The sequence below is a fragment of the Melospiza georgiana genome, chromosome 16, assembly GCF_028018845.1.
Source record: "Melospiza georgiana isolate bMelGeo1 chromosome 16, bMelGeo1.pri, whole genome shotgun sequence".
Taxonomy (NCBI): domain Eukaryota; kingdom Metazoa; phylum Chordata; class Aves; order Passeriformes; family Passerellidae; genus Melospiza; species Melospiza georgiana.
Window position 1 is genome coordinate 6,598,419 of NC_080445.1, and position 17,047 is coordinate 6,615,465.

Consider the following 17,047-nt stretch of genomic DNA (forward strand, 5'->3'; position numbering starts at 1 on the left):
TTAAATAACAGAGCCATTAGAAAGAGAAGACTCCTAGATTTTGTATAACAAACTAAAAGCTCCAAGAAATTACTTTCTGTAAAACCACACACGTGGTAAATATCCAGGTGCAGTTTTTGAGAGAAACAGCAAACATTGCTGCTTGTTGTAAAACTGCCCAGAACTATCAGAAATACTCTTTCAGGATAAAATCTTATCATAATTGTGAAACACTGAGCTACATCTGTATGCTGTTTGAAATAACAAATGGTATTGATTGATGAAACTTCCTGAGCATTGTGTGCACACCAAAGTTTTGCACAGTCAACCAGCAGAGTACAGCAGCAAAATAACTGCAAAATAATGTGAAGCAGCAGTACATCATTAAATACCTGGCATTTGTTGATAAGGTGACTATTTTAATTATTTCATTGTGATTCAAATCTTCAAGTCTACCTAGAAAAAGTTACTCTCCTGAAAGTGTAATTTACAATTAAGTTTCAAGGGAAAAGAATCTTTACATCCCCTGAATGTGAAAAGACAGATCTTAGCTGTAACCACAGTCAGCTACAAGGATGCTTTGGTATCTTGGGAAAAGAAGAAGTTGGGGTGGAGGTATTTTATCAGTGCCAAAAGTAAAAATCCTTACTAAGGAATTCCTGTTTTCAAATTGCATTCCATAAATATGCACTGTGGTCTCAGTAGAGTGAATTGATTTTGCATTTTAGGAAAAAAAATCCCTTAATTCAGACTAAAAGGATTGATGACATGCTATAAAGTTCATATATGGTACAAATTATGAACCAATAAGCTGCACTAAGTGATTAATTGCTATAATTACCTATAGACATAGTTAACAAGGTCTAAGAACTGAGCATTTAATTCAAGGTCTTCTGGAAAACGCTTTTCAATGTAAGTCATCATTTTCACCAGTAAAATGGACTTCTCCCGGAGAGTAGGTGTCTGTGGTAAAAGAACACATGATTAATTTTGTCAATTCATCTTAAAACATGCAGAGAACTAGCACATTCAAACTACAACTCAGCCATTCTCTACAGGACTCTGCTTCTAAAGTACTGAAAAAGAGCTTGGTAGGTCATAGTTCTTAAAAATAAAAATAACTCAAGCACTTATCCTCCTAATATATGCTGGAGAATTTTAAAATTGTGACTAAAAATAAGTTTAACTTGTTCAGGGATTTAAAAATGTATATTATAAAAAGTGTGGGTCCTTTTGTACAGCACTAGGCTGTAAAGAGCTCAACTCTTTAATGAAAATATGGCAGATTGAGGAGGCCACAAAATGTTAAAGAGTAACACAATTTATACCAGCATTAGTCATCTTCCCCCTGAAGAGTCTTTCTATCCAGGTTAATGTGAAGTATATTTTAAAACTTTAAAGGAAGTTCTCCACAAAGCAGCATTTGAGATCAAACATCAAATATAAGCCTATAAAATGCCAAGTATCTATAGCTGCAGCTATTTTCACAGGGAATTAAAATAGTCTAAATACCATCAAGGACATCTAAACATATATAACAGATCATTACAAACCTCATTGTCAAAACTGATGAATTATATTGGCTAACCATAGTTATTTAGTATTTGAGAGCAATAATGACTTCATCTACTCAATTTACCTGATTAGCTGCCATTGGGGAATTGTTCTTCACCCACTCCTCCACTATTTTTACCACTGCACGAAGAATTTTGGCATCAGTGGATTTTTCAATGAGAGATGTCAGAATAGCTTGTATAAAATTTTTCCTCATTTCCATGCTCATCACAGCCAGGCGAGTTTTCACAAGATCCAGACTCAGCATTACCAGTTCACTTGTACCTGCTATGGATGCAAAAAAAGGGTTAGAGTTGTGTATTCACCTATGAACCACCTAGGAAAAAAATTTCCAGATAAGAAGCTGTAATTTTAAAAATATCAGCATCATCTGTTGCCTGGAAATACATCCCCAGAGATGTGTTCAGAATTACTCCTTGACATTCCTACACAACTAAGGCACAAGCCAAGGGCAGCTTTAACAACTGTCCAGTGGAAGGTGCCCCCACCCATGGGAAGGGGTTGGAATTAGATGGTCTTTAAGGTTTCTTCTAACCCAAATTATTCTATGATTCTGTGACTTCTTTCAAAATCAAATCCATTCAAAATCCTAAAGGCAAGCCTGTTTTTTCCTTTCTGCAGATCTTTAGTAGAAGGCATTACAGACCCCTAATACTGAAAAACTACAATTAACTTTGTGAAAGAAATTGTCTGTGATGCAGCTAATTCTCTAATTCTGTTCAGCTAATTTCCTGACTTGTTTATCAATGAAGTTTAATAATTTTCCAATTGTTTCTCAGCGTTAATAAAATTTACAATGTTCTCAAAAATTAAATTAAGTATGGGCTGGAAATCTAACAGCAACAATTATTTCAAAGTTTACTTCAGTAGCTTATTCATTAGTAAATTACAAGGCCCTTTACCAGCACTGAGTTTTCTTCTACAAGAACATCTAATTTTTTCTAATTCATTTGACAACAGACAGCATTATACTGACTGAAAGAGATGCTAAAGCATCCACTTCAACAAGTTAATTCAAATACATTTGTTCTAATATTATAAAATAGGAAGGAGTTAAAAAAAAAAAAAAAAGTGAAAGCACAGACCAATCAAGAAAATTCAGCCCCTCTCCCCTCAACCCTCTAAAGCTTTGAAGAATTTCTGCACTTCTATTTATGCTGCAGCTCAGCAAATGTTTCACTAACCCTTCACTGAAAAGGTTGGGCTAATACTGAAATTCATGTATTAAGCAGGTAACTGGAACTCATAAGTGCATTTTTAGCTCTCAATACTTCAGTAGCACTACTCACTAAGGCTGAAGTATTTTTCAACAAGTTATAATGCATACAAACCCTGCACAGTCATTTGAATCCCTTTAGAATGAAGATATTTTAATTCTTCCTAACACTTCTAATCACTAACAGACTGCACAAGGTAATACCTGTGTTTGCTTCTGCTGCTCCTGCTGTTGCCTGTGGGTTCAGGTGCTCCCTGACCATCTTCTGCAGGGACCTCATGAAAACTGAGATCAGCCTGTCAATGTAGCTGGGGTTGTTGCTGCATGCAGATTTCAGAATCATCAGAGTCCCTAGAGATAAAAACAAGGCTTCAGGAATTGAAACTTCTCTTGGGCGTGACCTGAGTAAGGTACAGATGCCATGAAAGAAGGATGGGACTACCCAGGTTACAAACATTAGAAATCTGGAGAGATTTGGAGAAAAATCTCAGTCTCAATTTCAGTCTCAACTTTAATTTTGCACTAATGAAAGTATTTCAAAGTTTTGCATACAAGTGTGTGATGAACAGCAAGGGGGAAAAGGGAGGACAGGAAGAAAGGGATTGAGAACAAATATTTCCAAGACCTTAAAAAATGCAACTACTCCTGATATTGCACATTTATGTTAGTAGCAAAAAGTAGAAAAACTTTTAAATTAGCAGGCCCAGGTTGAGTAATTAATAAATCATAACTTCGGTTTTCTAACCTAGAGACTTTATAAAAAAGTTTAATAAATCAATTTCTGTGGATTGAAGAAATTAACTCAAGTTGACTAGTTCACTCTTAAAAAGCACATGCATCCTGTAAAATTATACCTACTAAAAAAAAAACCTACTGCAACTTTTTAATTCAATGTATTTACACAGCATATCTACAGAAGCATGCTCTGGTCATTGAATGGCTCCTGCCAAAGTTTTGATTTCTTTTTCTGATCAGATGGGCACAAAATTTGGCCCACAAAGCTCAGCCTCTGAGCCACAGAGTTACTACAAAATGCACCTCCTGACAGCTTGATTGTGGTGCTGCTTTTAAGGGAGCTCTGGACAAAATGTAAGAAACATCTTTCATGGTTAGTTTGATGTAAAGCACCTCCTGACATCTGACAAATAGGCAATTCCCAAGGTAAAATTACAGCCATCTACACAGCTCACAGAATACAACAGTGAAGGACATTTGCCATTTAAATCAGCAGGTTTTCCAACATTGTACAATTTCAGGTCTGTATTACTAACACAACCAGTTCTGGGCCAAACTCTATTATTCCTATATATCTCTGTCATTCTATTATGTAGCTTAGTTGTCTAGCAGTTCAGTAAGTACAAAAAAAACAAGAAAAGAAAAGCATTTCAGCTCTTCAGAATGGGCTATGCTAAAAATTCAGATTTTGTCACTTAAAAAAATAGTATTTTTGTAATTTCTTGATTACTGAGAGTTTAAGATCTATAAATACATAAATCTTAATACAGTACCTAAATCAGCTAATAAATGAGGCTTAAAAAATTAAAAATAAAGGCAGGAACATATAAGACTCTACAGACATTCCCTGAACTGTCTGTCCTATCTCAGAGGACCTGCAGGATTTGGTTTTTTTCCATGTAAGAAGGTGCCAGTAACTTTTACTTTATTTTTTGGCTAATATCAATACTGCACCTATGTACTTTGAATACAAAAGGCTTCCACCTAGCAGATCTACAGCTCCCCACCTCCAAAAGTTGTTCCCAAGTCACTTCAGGGAGCAGACAGAACACAATGAACCCCCCTCCATTCCCTTCCTTCACAGACACGACATCCCAAGCCAATCTCTCAAGCATGAAATGCTTCCCACAGCTTCCACTGCATCAGATCAGATTTATGGAAAAGGAAACTTGTGACAAAGACAGGACTCATTCAGGGGCATTCCCACAGAGCTGCCAGGGGTGTGGGACACCTACCAAAGAGCTGGGAAGGGTTGGCATTGGTGGCCTTTTCATAATTAGTCAGTCCCTCATAAATGACCTTCCCAACTGCAGCATAAAGGCACTCCAGCTCTTCGTACTTGGAAGCCACACTTGAGGTACCTGCAGAGTTCAGAGATGTGTTTAGTTTTGGTAATACTACCCACAGAACAGGCAAAGAACAGTTACACTGTCAATGTACAGTCACTAAAACATCACTGCAGTCTTACACTGTCAACAATCTAAGGTGACATAGGCAGATCCTTCATTTATATAAAGCTCTTTATTATACCAATATGTCTTTGATAATTCACTTCTTCTGAGTAACTCAATTTGATGAGCAGTCTTACATTACTGATTTACTTTTTGATTTACTTTTCTCCAAGAAAGTATTATCTAAATTAGCTTCTGTTAAGACACAGTGTATTACTTATTGCCTTTCTTTTTTACACATTATCTCCCTTCCTTGTTTCAGCAAAACAGCAAAACTTAATAACTAAAAAATTGCACTTCTGCAGCTGAAAAAAATCTAATTGCAAAAATACATTAAATTTATAGGATGCATTTCTTGAACTAAAGTTATGACAGCCACAGGTTATTAAGTTTTTATGTCAATGGATAATGATGTATTCCACATGATTACTTCTTTCAGCTTTTCCTTTTTTAATCAGAGGTTGAAAGTGTAAGCTAAAATGGACCATTAAATGCAGGAATCATAAAACAGAATATTAGCACATTCCAAAGAGTTCCTTCATCCCACCCCTCAACCACTTAAGTAATGCAGCAATAAAGGATAAAAGGAGGGAGAAAACACCACTCACTTGGTTCTGTGGGGAAAATTCCCATCAAGCGAGACAGCAAACTGTGGACAGCCCTCAAAACCTTGGTGTTGCCACAGGTCATACAGGCTGCTACTCCTCTTTGGAGGGGCTTGAAGCTGCTCAGGATAGCAGGGGGCTGTAGCACAGTCAGCAGGAAGCTTAAGACCTCTAAGCCAGTGCAAATGTTGGCAAAGTTGGCCTGATTGGGCTGCTCCTAAAGAGAAAGCACCCCAAAAGGCAATGAGTAAGGGTAAACAGGAATTACACAGATTACTGAACTCAGATCAAATCTTTTAAAACCTACTAAGAAAAAAACCCCAAAAATAAATAAACCATATCAACCAGTCAGCACTGCAGCTCTACAAACGATAACCACTGCTGCAATTCACACACTTAACAACTTCTTTATTTCACTACAAAGAAAAAATTAGCACTGCAAAAATCTGTATCCAGATATGACTGGTATTCAATCATCCCACATCCCAGGGAAGCCTAAAGGCCTACAGGACCAGAATGCTACCTACCACAGTCATGAGCAGCTTATCAAACCACTGCAACTTCAGCTCTGACTTGGGCCACATGTCTGGCCTCAAAGCTGTTTTCAGAAGGTTGACACAGCGTCGAGACAGCAACTCCCCAGGGGATCCAGCAGTGTTGGAGTTGTCATTTACCTAGCAATTAATCAGAGTTAACAAAATGACACCCTTTTGGAACCAAGTCATTAATTTATTATTCATTCCATGCAAGCATGTAATTTCTTATTTCTGAAATGGATGAGCTCAAGTAGTTTTATCAGTACAGTCACACAGCATTTAATGCATAAAAAGCTGACAACTAATAGTAAACACCAGAACTGGTGCCTAAATTGCTAGCTAATTAACCCAAATCACCCATCAAAGGTGTATTTAAACAAAAGTTTCATGCTATCCTTTATTACTACAAGTCTGAACATACTCAAGATAGTTAATCTTAACTGTTTGCAAGATATCCATAAACATGTGCAGCTCTTTACTCAATTCATTTTTATACTTAAGAGCACATCTATTTTGTGCAATGGACTGTGGGATATAAAATCCCATGCTACTTACCAGCTGAGTCTGCTGGATGAGCAGAAGCCATAAAATTTGCAGCCTGGAGGTACACCCAGATAATTTTTCCCATTCTAGAAAAATTAATTCCCTCCAAATTTGGTGAAAAACTTTACATTGACATGCTGCAGGAAAGTAATTCCATGTATAGGATTTTGAAAATATAACTACAATCATTACCCCTAGATACAGTCATTCCCTATAAAACTCTCAAAATATTTTGGGATAAAGTATTCTTGACATTTAACCTAGGCAATAGAACAAGCATACATTGCAGCATCACCCAAATATGTAAATTAATCACGAAAAAGCACAGAAACATTAAAATAATCCAAGCCCAAAAGGATCTGTGTGAAAAGAGGGGTTTATGGGTTTGGCTGCTACTCCACACTGGTATCTGCATATCAGAATAACCACAGTACCTGGCAAGCAATTCTGATCAGGAAATTCACAACAGTATCTGTGTGCTGCTTGTCAATGGGCTTGGCAAGGAGGGCATCAGCTCCTGGCAGGGACTGGCTCCGTCCAAACACCTGCGTGCACACAAAACACAAAAGCCATCAGCCAGACTGAAGGAGGAAAACAACAAGAACAGATTTAAAATACTTGCTACAGGTAAAACCAATTCAAATTAGGGAGTTTGGAGTCATGTGGAAAAAACAATTACGCTACTTAGAGTCTCTGAACAAATCCTGATTTTCTCTTACAGCACTTATTGCTCCTGTAGCTGTCCTGAATCGCTTTACTTCTTGGCCAGAATCCACAGACAATCCTCTTTTAACAGCAGATGAGGCAGAACTTGCTCCTTCTCCACTTGCACTTGAGTCCATATCTGAATCTGGCTGAAATATCAGCAATGTGCATGTTAAAAAAAAAAGTACATTAAACGGTGGAACAGTTCAATCTTTACCCATTTATTTTGATTTCCTACCTGCTGGTCTTTGATTCTTTGCAATTCCCATTTAATAACAACTTCAGCAAGATCCACAGCTAATTTTCTTTGCTCTATTGTAACACTGGGAGTGAAGCCCAGTCTCTGCATGGCACTAACCATATGCTGAACCAAGTGATGTCTCACAGGATAATAAACCTGAAAAAATGGTTTCACAGAAATGTTAGTCATTAACCAGTAACATTCTACACAAAACCTACAAAGTTGAAATAAAGCAAAATTGTAAAACAGTCATCAATTCCAAAGTTTGCTAAACCTGTACTACTTCAAATCTTGCAATATGGAAAATTAACTGGTGCACTGAAAATAGTATTTTGGCTATAACTTTCAGTAGTGACTACTGATTTCATGCATTCAAATGAACATGTTCTTTTTAAGACTCATGGTTTTTCTCAAGGACCAATCAGACTAACTTTTTTTCCAAGCCTTTTAAAGAGCTTCAGCTCACATCTGAGCACACTCAGATATTCTTTCAAAAATTTTTGAGGTATCATTCCTGAAAAATGTGTATTAGCTGTCCCTTTGGATAGCATTTTAATATGTGTTTTCAAAAAATGTTCCTATGTTGACATTCTGTACCATTCCCCTATTTGTTCAATGTTTCCCAACATACCCTGGCTACAGATAAAAGTGATCTTGTTAATCCCACAGAATATATAGAGTCAAACAAAAAAGGACTACTGGAAGATGGCAATGAATGTAGTTCTGCACTTTTTAAAAAGAACTCTAAGAGAATCTTCACAGACCTGTTAAAGAACACTGCTAATGCAGGTGCAATGAATTCATGTTGCAGACTCTAACCTGACATTTGGAGTTCTAACTTCAGTCATGACAGAGCTTAATGAATTACTTGCTATTGCTGTTAAACAGTTGTATTCAGCTATAGATAAGTATCTTTACAGACAAATGATGCATTTTGAAGCTAAACCATATAAATCAGATTATGCTGTTTTTCTAATCAAACTGTTTACTTCCTTGATACAGGAGATACGGTGAGTACCAGAGTAACAGTACAAGTACCTTGAAATGTTGCACTATCAAGTGCAGAATATGTACTAGCTGGGGCACTGTATGGCCCTCCTCCACAATGATTTTTCGTGTCCAGTGAGTGAGCATCTGGTGTCCATCCTCCATTCGAGCAGGCACAGCTGGAGTCAGGATAGCCATGGCCTGCCTGACAATGGCCCGGGCTTCCATTGCATGAGCTTTGAGAAGGCTGTGGAAAACCTGAACAGCAGAGCTTCATCAACATCAATACTGCATGCATTTACAAAAACAAAGCATTTATAAAGAAAGGGAAACTACAACACGGTTTATAAAAAACCATTTTTCTCTAAAGGCGCATAATTTGTTAAAAATACCATGCTACATCAGCAGCAGAAGCATAGAGCATATACTTCTGTTTCCTCTACATTCCCTTATCTTCCTCCCTCTCCACTGCCCAATCTGAAGTTTTCCTTTGGTCTCCACATTGAGTCTCAACTGAAGTGTCTGTCTCTTAAATGAACAAACATTCCCAATTTTGCTAATTCAACCAAAACATCTACTTGTCTTACTTACCCTTCCTGCTTCTTTCTATACACTCCTATTCCCAAGCAAATCTGTCTTAAACATTTGGCCTGCTTCTTCTGCATTTGTTTGTGGTGTTTGAATTACCCTCAGCATTCAAAACCACCGTGCAGCTTCTACTCAGAATCTTACAATAAAAGAAAGCACTCCATAAACTAAACACAAGCCCGTGGTCAATACCTGCAGAACAATCTTCTTGTGAATGGCAAACTTGGCAATGATGTGTGCCAAGAGCAAGTGGCCACTGTACTTGCAGGCTGGGTCCACGCAGGCCTTGGACAGGAGGCAGGGCCAGGCAAAGGTCATCAGGCGCCGCAGTTTGCTGTTCCTGTTCTTGTTGTTGTCGTGGATGTGATGGGGAGCATGCTCCACCAGCAACGTGGCAAACTGCAGCAGGTAGATCCTCAGAGAATCCAGCATATCAGCCTGCTTTTCTGGATCAAGTACCTAGTTCCAGGCAGGATCAAAGAAGAGAGAATAAAGCTGATAAAAAACTACTTTTATTATTATAAAGGCAAAGTACCAAATTTTTGCTTTTTGAGTGGTTTTTAAGAAGACTAAGAACTAATTATAATTGCTTTCTTGACTCAGTTTAGTACCCACAAAACAACCTCCTGAACTGCGAATCTTTAAATTATGAGAACATCTGGGAACTTCCACTGCTAACCTATAAAAAAAAATTAAAACCCCCACCCTCATCTTCAACAACATTTGTTTTATAACCTCTGACTGGTTCCATGAAATAGCAGTGAATTAGAAAGACACTGATGCTGGGTCATGGAAAGCTTTCCTTATAAAAACACTGGGATTATAGCCAAATAAGGTTCATTTAGAAAAGGCACATTCCAAATCTGAGAACAGCATAAACTGAAAATTGTAGTCCCATCCTACTGATGACTAATGGATCTCACATTCAACATTATGAAGGAATTCAACATAACAGACCATAATATTCGGAACAGAACAAATAATTCAAAGCAGGATGAAAAGTCAAATGAGAGGACCAACTTTTTGTTTTAATTTTCAAATACTTCAATGTAAACAAAGACTGTTACCTTTGTTATAAAAACACTAGTGATGCTTTCTGGATTATCTCCTTCTGGGTTTGGGGGGCCTAACAGCTGTTCACCTTCTCCTTTTTCAAAACTGTACAAGAAAGCAGGATTCAGGATATGTTGCAGCACCTACAGAACATAAACAAAGCAAGTTTTACTGTACTATTATATTCTTCTAATGGCAGCCAACATTCAAGTACTCTCACATGTAAACCTGCCTGTTGGACACACTCACTGAGTTACAAAAGGAAACTATACATAAAACCCCAAGAAAAAAGACACATGCTGATTTTCCCCCCTCTTTCTTCCTTCCAAGGGCATAGATTCTTAGAAAGTTTAAACTAAAGCAGCCAGCATTGAGCACAAGATGAATTGCTGTCTCTGTTTATTATCGCTCTTCTTCAGGTATGATATTTTCACCCAAATGACTCTGCCAATTATCAAACTCATTGACATTTAAGTAAGGGAGTTTTGTTGCCCTAGCTCCCAAGAAGAAAATTAAACCTAAATACCAGGCTTCTTTGATTTAATTGCTTTAGTTACCTTGGCTTTGAGCTCATCTCCAAAGTTTGGGTCATTCAAGTCTACAAATCGGAAGAACAAAGCCCGTTTTTGGGGGATGCTGTAGTTTTTGGGGATCTCTTCTTCCATGTATTCCTTTAAGAAAGTCATATTGCAGAGAAATCGGCCAGTAAAAGCTCGAAGCAACTGGAAGAGTAACTCTATGTCACCATAATTCCTTCTGTGGAAACACATAAAATACAAAGCTTCTGTGACAAAAATACACAAACTACTATGCTGATGAAATTCATCTTTTAAAGGAGCAGAGAAGCAAGAGCAGCCAGTACCACAGGCATGGTTTTAAAGCTAATGGCAGTATTATGAGATATATTACACTTTCTCTTCAACAACTGCAAACCATTTTTAGTAGGCCTATATATCTTTACAATATTTTCAAAATTAAAATTAAAAAAATCCATGCAGGGTCTAGGAACAAAAGATTTTACGTACTTGCAGTAATTCAATAAGCAATAGGCCAACAGCTTGGGCTCTTTCCAGTTTGTTGCAGCCATATTCTCCTTCCTATGTCTCTCCTGAAAAGCTTCACTCACCCAGACACGTTTCAGCTGATTCACCAAGGAGTGTTGATTTGCTAACCAACATTCATCATTCTTAACAATAATACTTATGATCTGTCCAAAGCAAAACAAGACAAATGCACAGTCAACACACAAGAGATCTGTCAGAAGAAACAATGATATATGAGCACTTGCTTAAGGTCAATTAAGGGTGCTAAAATATTCAACAGCAAAACAAAAGAGTGAAATACAACATAGTTTAGATTTTAAAAAATAAATTTATGTTTTGTTGTCATGCTGTCCTCTTGTATCCTACTTGACAAAAAAAAGCAGAGATAATTTGAGTCTATTTTCCCTTCTCAAAGCAGCTCTGGCTACAAACACTCCACATTTTTACAAGTGTTTTTCTATGAGCTGTAATACACACACACACACACACACACTCTCTGAGAGCCTGGATGTAAGAGCCTTGTAGCTGAAGAGGTTTCAGCTATCCAGTGCAGAGACAAACAAGATAAATGAGCACCTTGATAGCCTGGAACTGCAGGTCGAGGCGCATGGTGGTGGTGCTGGGGGAGCCAGGTCTCACGGCTGCCTGGGCGCCCACAGGCAGCAGCAGGGTGATAAATCGGTTGGGATTAGCTGCCAGGACATCCCGCAGAGGTTTGGCATCTTTATGTTTCAAGAAACTCTGCAAAAGGGGAAGAAATAATTTTAATAACCTTTAAAAGCCAAAATATCAGGCGACTATATCATCCTGTAGTTTTTATATGCCACACTAAAGTTGCAGAGGTTGTATTTCATGGATATAAAAATAACATCTACACTTCAGTAATAGCCTTACATGATCTGGAAAGGTATAAAATCAACACTTCAGGACAAACAAATACAAAACCAGAAACAGGAACCTTGCAGTCAAGAGTGAGACCATGATTAAGGACTACAAGGTCATACAAGCAAAAAATATGCAAAAGATGTTCATCAGATTTGTCAAGTTGAGGGTTTTTTGCAGCTCCTCTCCCCACACAGCTTACCATAAACATTCTGCTCCACTGTGGATCATTTAAAGTGGCTTCCATCATGAACAGCTCCACAGTCTGGGATGGATGACGTGTCAAAAACTTTATCAGTGGTTCCCTGAATGGACTGCCAGCCTGAAAAATTTATAAACCTTAAATTAAAAATGCAGAGTATAGAGTATTTCCCACTAATTTACTACCACTCAGAAAAATACATTTGACTTGGCATTTATACAGATGCAAAATGTTCAAAACTTGCATGATGAGAATTTATTGATACTTCCAAAACTTCACTTCTAAGGGTGTAAGGCAAATGTTAATACCTCCTAAAGCCTTGAAGAGCATATTTTAGCATCAAATGTTCTCACACCATATTTAAAATATTATAATTATCATACACTAATGTTTAAGACTATAAAGAAAAAAATTTCAGCAGTGTTAACTTCCACTTTTACCTCAATTAACATTGCTCGTTCTGTTTTCATAACAACTTCCAGAAGAGGTTTAACCAGGGTCTGTGGGGCAGCTGGGATCAGATGGAATAAATTTATAATTGCTGAACAAATCTTCATTTCCTACAGGTAAAAAGAATGACAATTAAATAAATATTACTGGCTATAATGTATCAAAACAGTATCACACATCTTACTGCTTTTTTTCCCTCTATATTAGCATAGCCAGCCGCCAAATGCAAAAGGCTAGCATATACACAGCATCTACTTACCATAATGCATGAAAAAATTGCACCTGTGGAAGTCTGCCCTACTCTCTCTGGTAATATCATGGTTTAAATTTTATTTTCCTTGCCAGTAGAGTGGTGTTTTACAGGTAAGAGCTAAACACTATACTGATACTGCTGATGGGGGAGTTACTGTCTGCTAGAGAGTAATTGCAGAGAGTGCTCACTGCTATACACCAAGTGGGTCAAGCATCAAACAGCCAGGCCTTCCCTCCTAAACCATTTCTGCTAATCACCCCACACCCCCAGATTACACATGGGGTAAAATGTGTAACCAGCTGTCTGTATCTCACAAAAAGCTGGTTACTGTAAAGTCAGCTCTGTTCTCTCACTAGATATTAAATTCTTCAGAAGTCCAAAATCATTTTACATTTTTGTCATTCTGTGATTTAAATAGAGACTGTATTTCAGCTAGCTAGAGTGTAGAATTCCTTCAGGAAGAAAAGGGAAAGGAAAAAACAAAACAAAGAAACCACCCTCACCATCTCTCAAAAACCAAGTTCCAGTATTCAAGATGATTTTATCAAGTGCGTTACATTTTCTCAACTGAATTTAAACACAAAGCATTAGGCTCCACTCCTTTAACCTAATCTGCCCACAAGACCCCTCTCATGGACTGAAGTGTAGGGCTGAGAATATATAAAAACCTTTTGAAACCACTTATGCCTTCACAGAAACTAAAAATCCTGCTCTTCCTGGTACAAACATGTTCAACATCCTTAACTGCAATGTGATCAAAACAGCTCTGCACAGATAAACAGAAGACAATTCACAGCACTGCACTCAAAGGCACAATGCACTGTGCCCAAAACACAACCATAAAACTAACAAACCACAAGTTAAAAGAAAAAATAAAAGCAAACAAAACAACAACAAAAGAAACCATGACAACAAAAAAATTTCCTGGTGCCTGCACTGAGTTCTCACCTCTACCCCTTCCGTGGCAGGCTGAACCAAAGCAGAAGTCACAGCATGAAAGGAAAAAGCCCACAAAAATATCAAATAAATGTACAAATCAGCACATGCCATTCTTCAGGCTGCAGTCTAACTTCAGCTCAGTTACTTCCTCATCTCAAACAGAAGGAACAGAGACAATGAGCATCTCACATGCTCCAAATTGCCCTCCAAAGAACTAGGATGAAATTTTTCTACTTTTTTCTACTTTTCATTCTTTTTTCTACTTTTACATTGATCAGATATAGCTTCTTAAATATTTAAACTGAATAAAAAAGATAACAGAGATGATTAAGTCAGAGGAAACAACACTATAGCATCTTTGAAGACAAATTTGGCCATCATCTATTACAAAAGCACTTTCAGTACTTGAACTACCAAGCTATGAAGTCCTCTAAACTTCTTCTAGGCTGTGATGCAGAATTTCCACCATGGAAATTTCCACCCTCTCACAAGAGGCACAGCTGGAGGCAACCATCTACTCAAAACCTATTCTTTCAATTACCAGACATGACCTGAAATCCCATGCATTTCCATGGAGAGGCAGGGAAGAGAGGAAGCAAGATTTAAATAAAATATTTTATTCCCTGGACCAATGAATTAGATTTTAATCACTACTTAATATATTACATTTTAATTTTTTCATTTCTCTAAACAGCCAGATCACAGCAGGACTGCCATAAATTATTTAGGTGAACAAGGGTTAGTTGTTCTGGCATCAGTGTGGATCTTTACAGCAGTCATCACTAGGCAGCATTTCTAACTAATTTTTCAGTTTGCCTGTAGTTACCATTTTCATGTTAAAACTCACTCCAAGACCTTTTAACTATTTTTAAGAGGCTTTTCTGACCAGCCTTTATCTGCACAATGCTGGAGAAGTGCCTGACACCATCATCAAAGGGCACCCTCATCCCACGCAGCTGGAAAAGGATGGAATGCTTGGAACAGCACCAGCACAGGGAGGGCACATCAGGCTTTTCTGGTCACTTCTGTTCCCCACTGAGCATTCAGCAGCTCCTCTACTCAACCACAAAGTCTGAATGATGCAGCCTACTCCCCAACACTGCTTTTAATGAGTGTCTCAGATGCTGGAATCTCACTAGGATCATGAAGAAAGGAGAGAAGTGAAATGCAGCTGCAATAACTGACCACCAGTTTTACCACCCCTGTTTTCAAACAGCACAATGTAGACACATGAACACAGCCTGCCACAGCAACTGTACAAAGACCAAGCTGCGTGCTCCTGCAGCTTCTTGTCCCTGAAGATGTGACAGCAGATTCTTTCTCAAGTGTCTGGTGTGCACTCCCCACTCAACTTATCTATCTAAATACATAATTACACAGAAAACATCAACAAAAACCATTAAAATCAGGAGAATTCCCAACTAAATATAACTTAGTGAAAAATAAAAACTGTTCTGGAGGTGCCACATTGTGGTTTAGAAGATTATCACTGCAAAAAGATCTGCAAGATATCTGTAATCATCACATTTGAGGAAAAGTGAATCCCAAAAGTATATGAAGGCCTTAGAACTACTCTGGCATGAAAAAAATGAAGTTAACTGAAGAATGCAATGTTTAAGTTAAAACATAAGAAACCAATCTTATTCTACTTCATTAGAGAACATCTAGGTCTAATATAAAGCAATGACCAAATTCAGATTAAAAGCTCTCTTTGCAAAGACAGGAAAGAGAAATGAAAAGCCATTAAGCCATTTCCATGTTTTGAGGGAAATAAAAAGCCAATGTAATTTCCTTCTAATTTGAAAAACAAAGACATTAATAGAATTCCCCCCATTTTTTCTTAGGTGCAATCATAAATCTCAACACTTAATAAAAGCATTTAGTAAATTATTAATAGAATTGTGAGACCTCTGGTAATGTACAGGAAACTGCACTGAAGCAGGAATTCCCATCAGTATTGCTAAGAGCACACAGTATTGACATTACACTGCACAGTTTTCCATTTATAAAGGAAGTGATCAGCTTCCCATGCTTCTACACTGAGGCCATTAGTTTCACTGGGAGAGGGATTTTAATGTGATCCCAACTAGTAAATATTGAACTTGGTTTAAGTAAATTAAATTTTAAATTAACTGGGATTATGTTATCATTATGTATAATTTTCAGAAGACTATATTATGAACCTCAAACACATTAATGAAAAATGGGGGATTATGCTGCTGAGCTCATCAGCCATTCCAGTGAACAGATTTCTAAGCAGAAAATCCTGAGGGGGAAAAGAAAAACAAATGCTTGAGCTGCTCCCACACTAACCTAGAACAGTCTCTAAAGTAACCATTGTCAGCAGATAAGAAGCTCCTCTTCCTGAGACTTCTAACAGATATTCAATATTCTACATTTAATCCAACAAGTCTGTTAGCTTGTAACAAAGCATCAGTGTGTAATCAGTTATGGCAGCATTTACAACTGAATGAGTTCTTTAATTCCAAAACATTAGTACTATTTATTTCTTTTCTTCTCACACAAAAGCATTCATTAACTTACATTGCCATCACTCCGTTGTCCACCTTTGTGTGTAATAACTACAACTTCCATCCATTTACGCAGGTGTTGCTACAAAGAAAGGATAATTACCATTATTCTTCTAATTAGACTGTTCCATTGTAGCATATGCTACAAGAGACAATATAGAGGCAGAAATAATTCTTTGAAGGAAACAAAGGGACGAATTATCAGTTATTTTCATTCCCTCAAGTTGAAAAGTTTGCTGTTGCTAGAAGTCCTCTCCATATTCAAGAAAGCAGGGATTATAAGTACATATATATATAAAAAAATCTGATAGTCTTACACTCTGATGACTTGCTTGATGTGTATGCATTTAAATATTCATGCAAAGGGGATAAAGAATTCACATATTCAGTTTAAACACTGCAAATAAACAGAGCAATACCTCCCAAAATTTTATAAATCAAAAAAGCACCAAAACAGATTAAGTCCATTGAGAAGTAAAATTGTTAAAGGTGCAAGTAGTACCTTGCTTAAAGATAAATTTGTCCAAACAAAC

General features: G+C 37.4%; 1 protein-coding gene across 3 annotated transcripts in view; it reads right to left on the minus strand.

Annotated features, from left to right (window-relative positions):
* TRRAP (transformation/transcription domain associated protein) overlaps nucleotides 1-17,047 on the minus strand; it is a 75,436-nt gene that overhangs the window by 33,003 nt on the left and 25,386 nt on the right. For 2 of the 3 annotated variants that reach the window (XM_058035198.1, XM_058035196.1), the window contains exons 32-49: nucleotides 16,528-16,596; nucleotides 12,782-12,901; nucleotides 12,342-12,461; nucleotides 11,834-11,998; nucleotides 11,240-11,421; nucleotides 10,772-10,970; nucleotides 10,229-10,357; nucleotides 9,354-9,620; nucleotides 8,625-8,831; nucleotides 7,584-7,742; nucleotides 7,360-7,494; nucleotides 7,075-7,185; nucleotides 6,089-6,235; nucleotides 5,565-5,778; nucleotides 4,741-4,866; nucleotides 2,975-3,121; nucleotides 1,619-1,821; nucleotides 821-942 (exon numbers count right to left, since the gene is read on the minus strand). In XM_058035198.1, the coding sequence (XP_057891181.1) occupies nucleotides 821-942; nucleotides 1,619-1,821; nucleotides 2,975-3,121; nucleotides 4,741-4,866; nucleotides 5,565-5,778; nucleotides 6,089-6,235; nucleotides 7,075-7,185; nucleotides 7,360-7,494; nucleotides 7,584-7,742; nucleotides 8,625-8,831; nucleotides 9,354-9,620; nucleotides 10,229-10,357; nucleotides 10,772-10,970; nucleotides 11,240-11,421; nucleotides 11,834-11,998; nucleotides 12,342-12,461; nucleotides 12,782-12,901; nucleotides 16,528-16,596 (2,822 nt within the window). The remainder of the gene's footprint in view (nucleotides 1-820; nucleotides 943-1,618; nucleotides 1,822-2,974; nucleotides 3,122-4,740; nucleotides 4,867-5,564; nucleotides 5,779-6,088; nucleotides 6,236-7,074; nucleotides 7,186-7,359; nucleotides 7,495-7,583; nucleotides 7,743-8,624; nucleotides 8,832-9,353; nucleotides 9,621-10,228; nucleotides 10,358-10,771; nucleotides 10,971-11,239; nucleotides 11,422-11,833; nucleotides 11,999-12,341; nucleotides 12,462-12,781; nucleotides 12,902-16,527; nucleotides 16,597-17,047) is intronic. The other variant, XM_058035197.1, reaches the window with a different exon arrangement.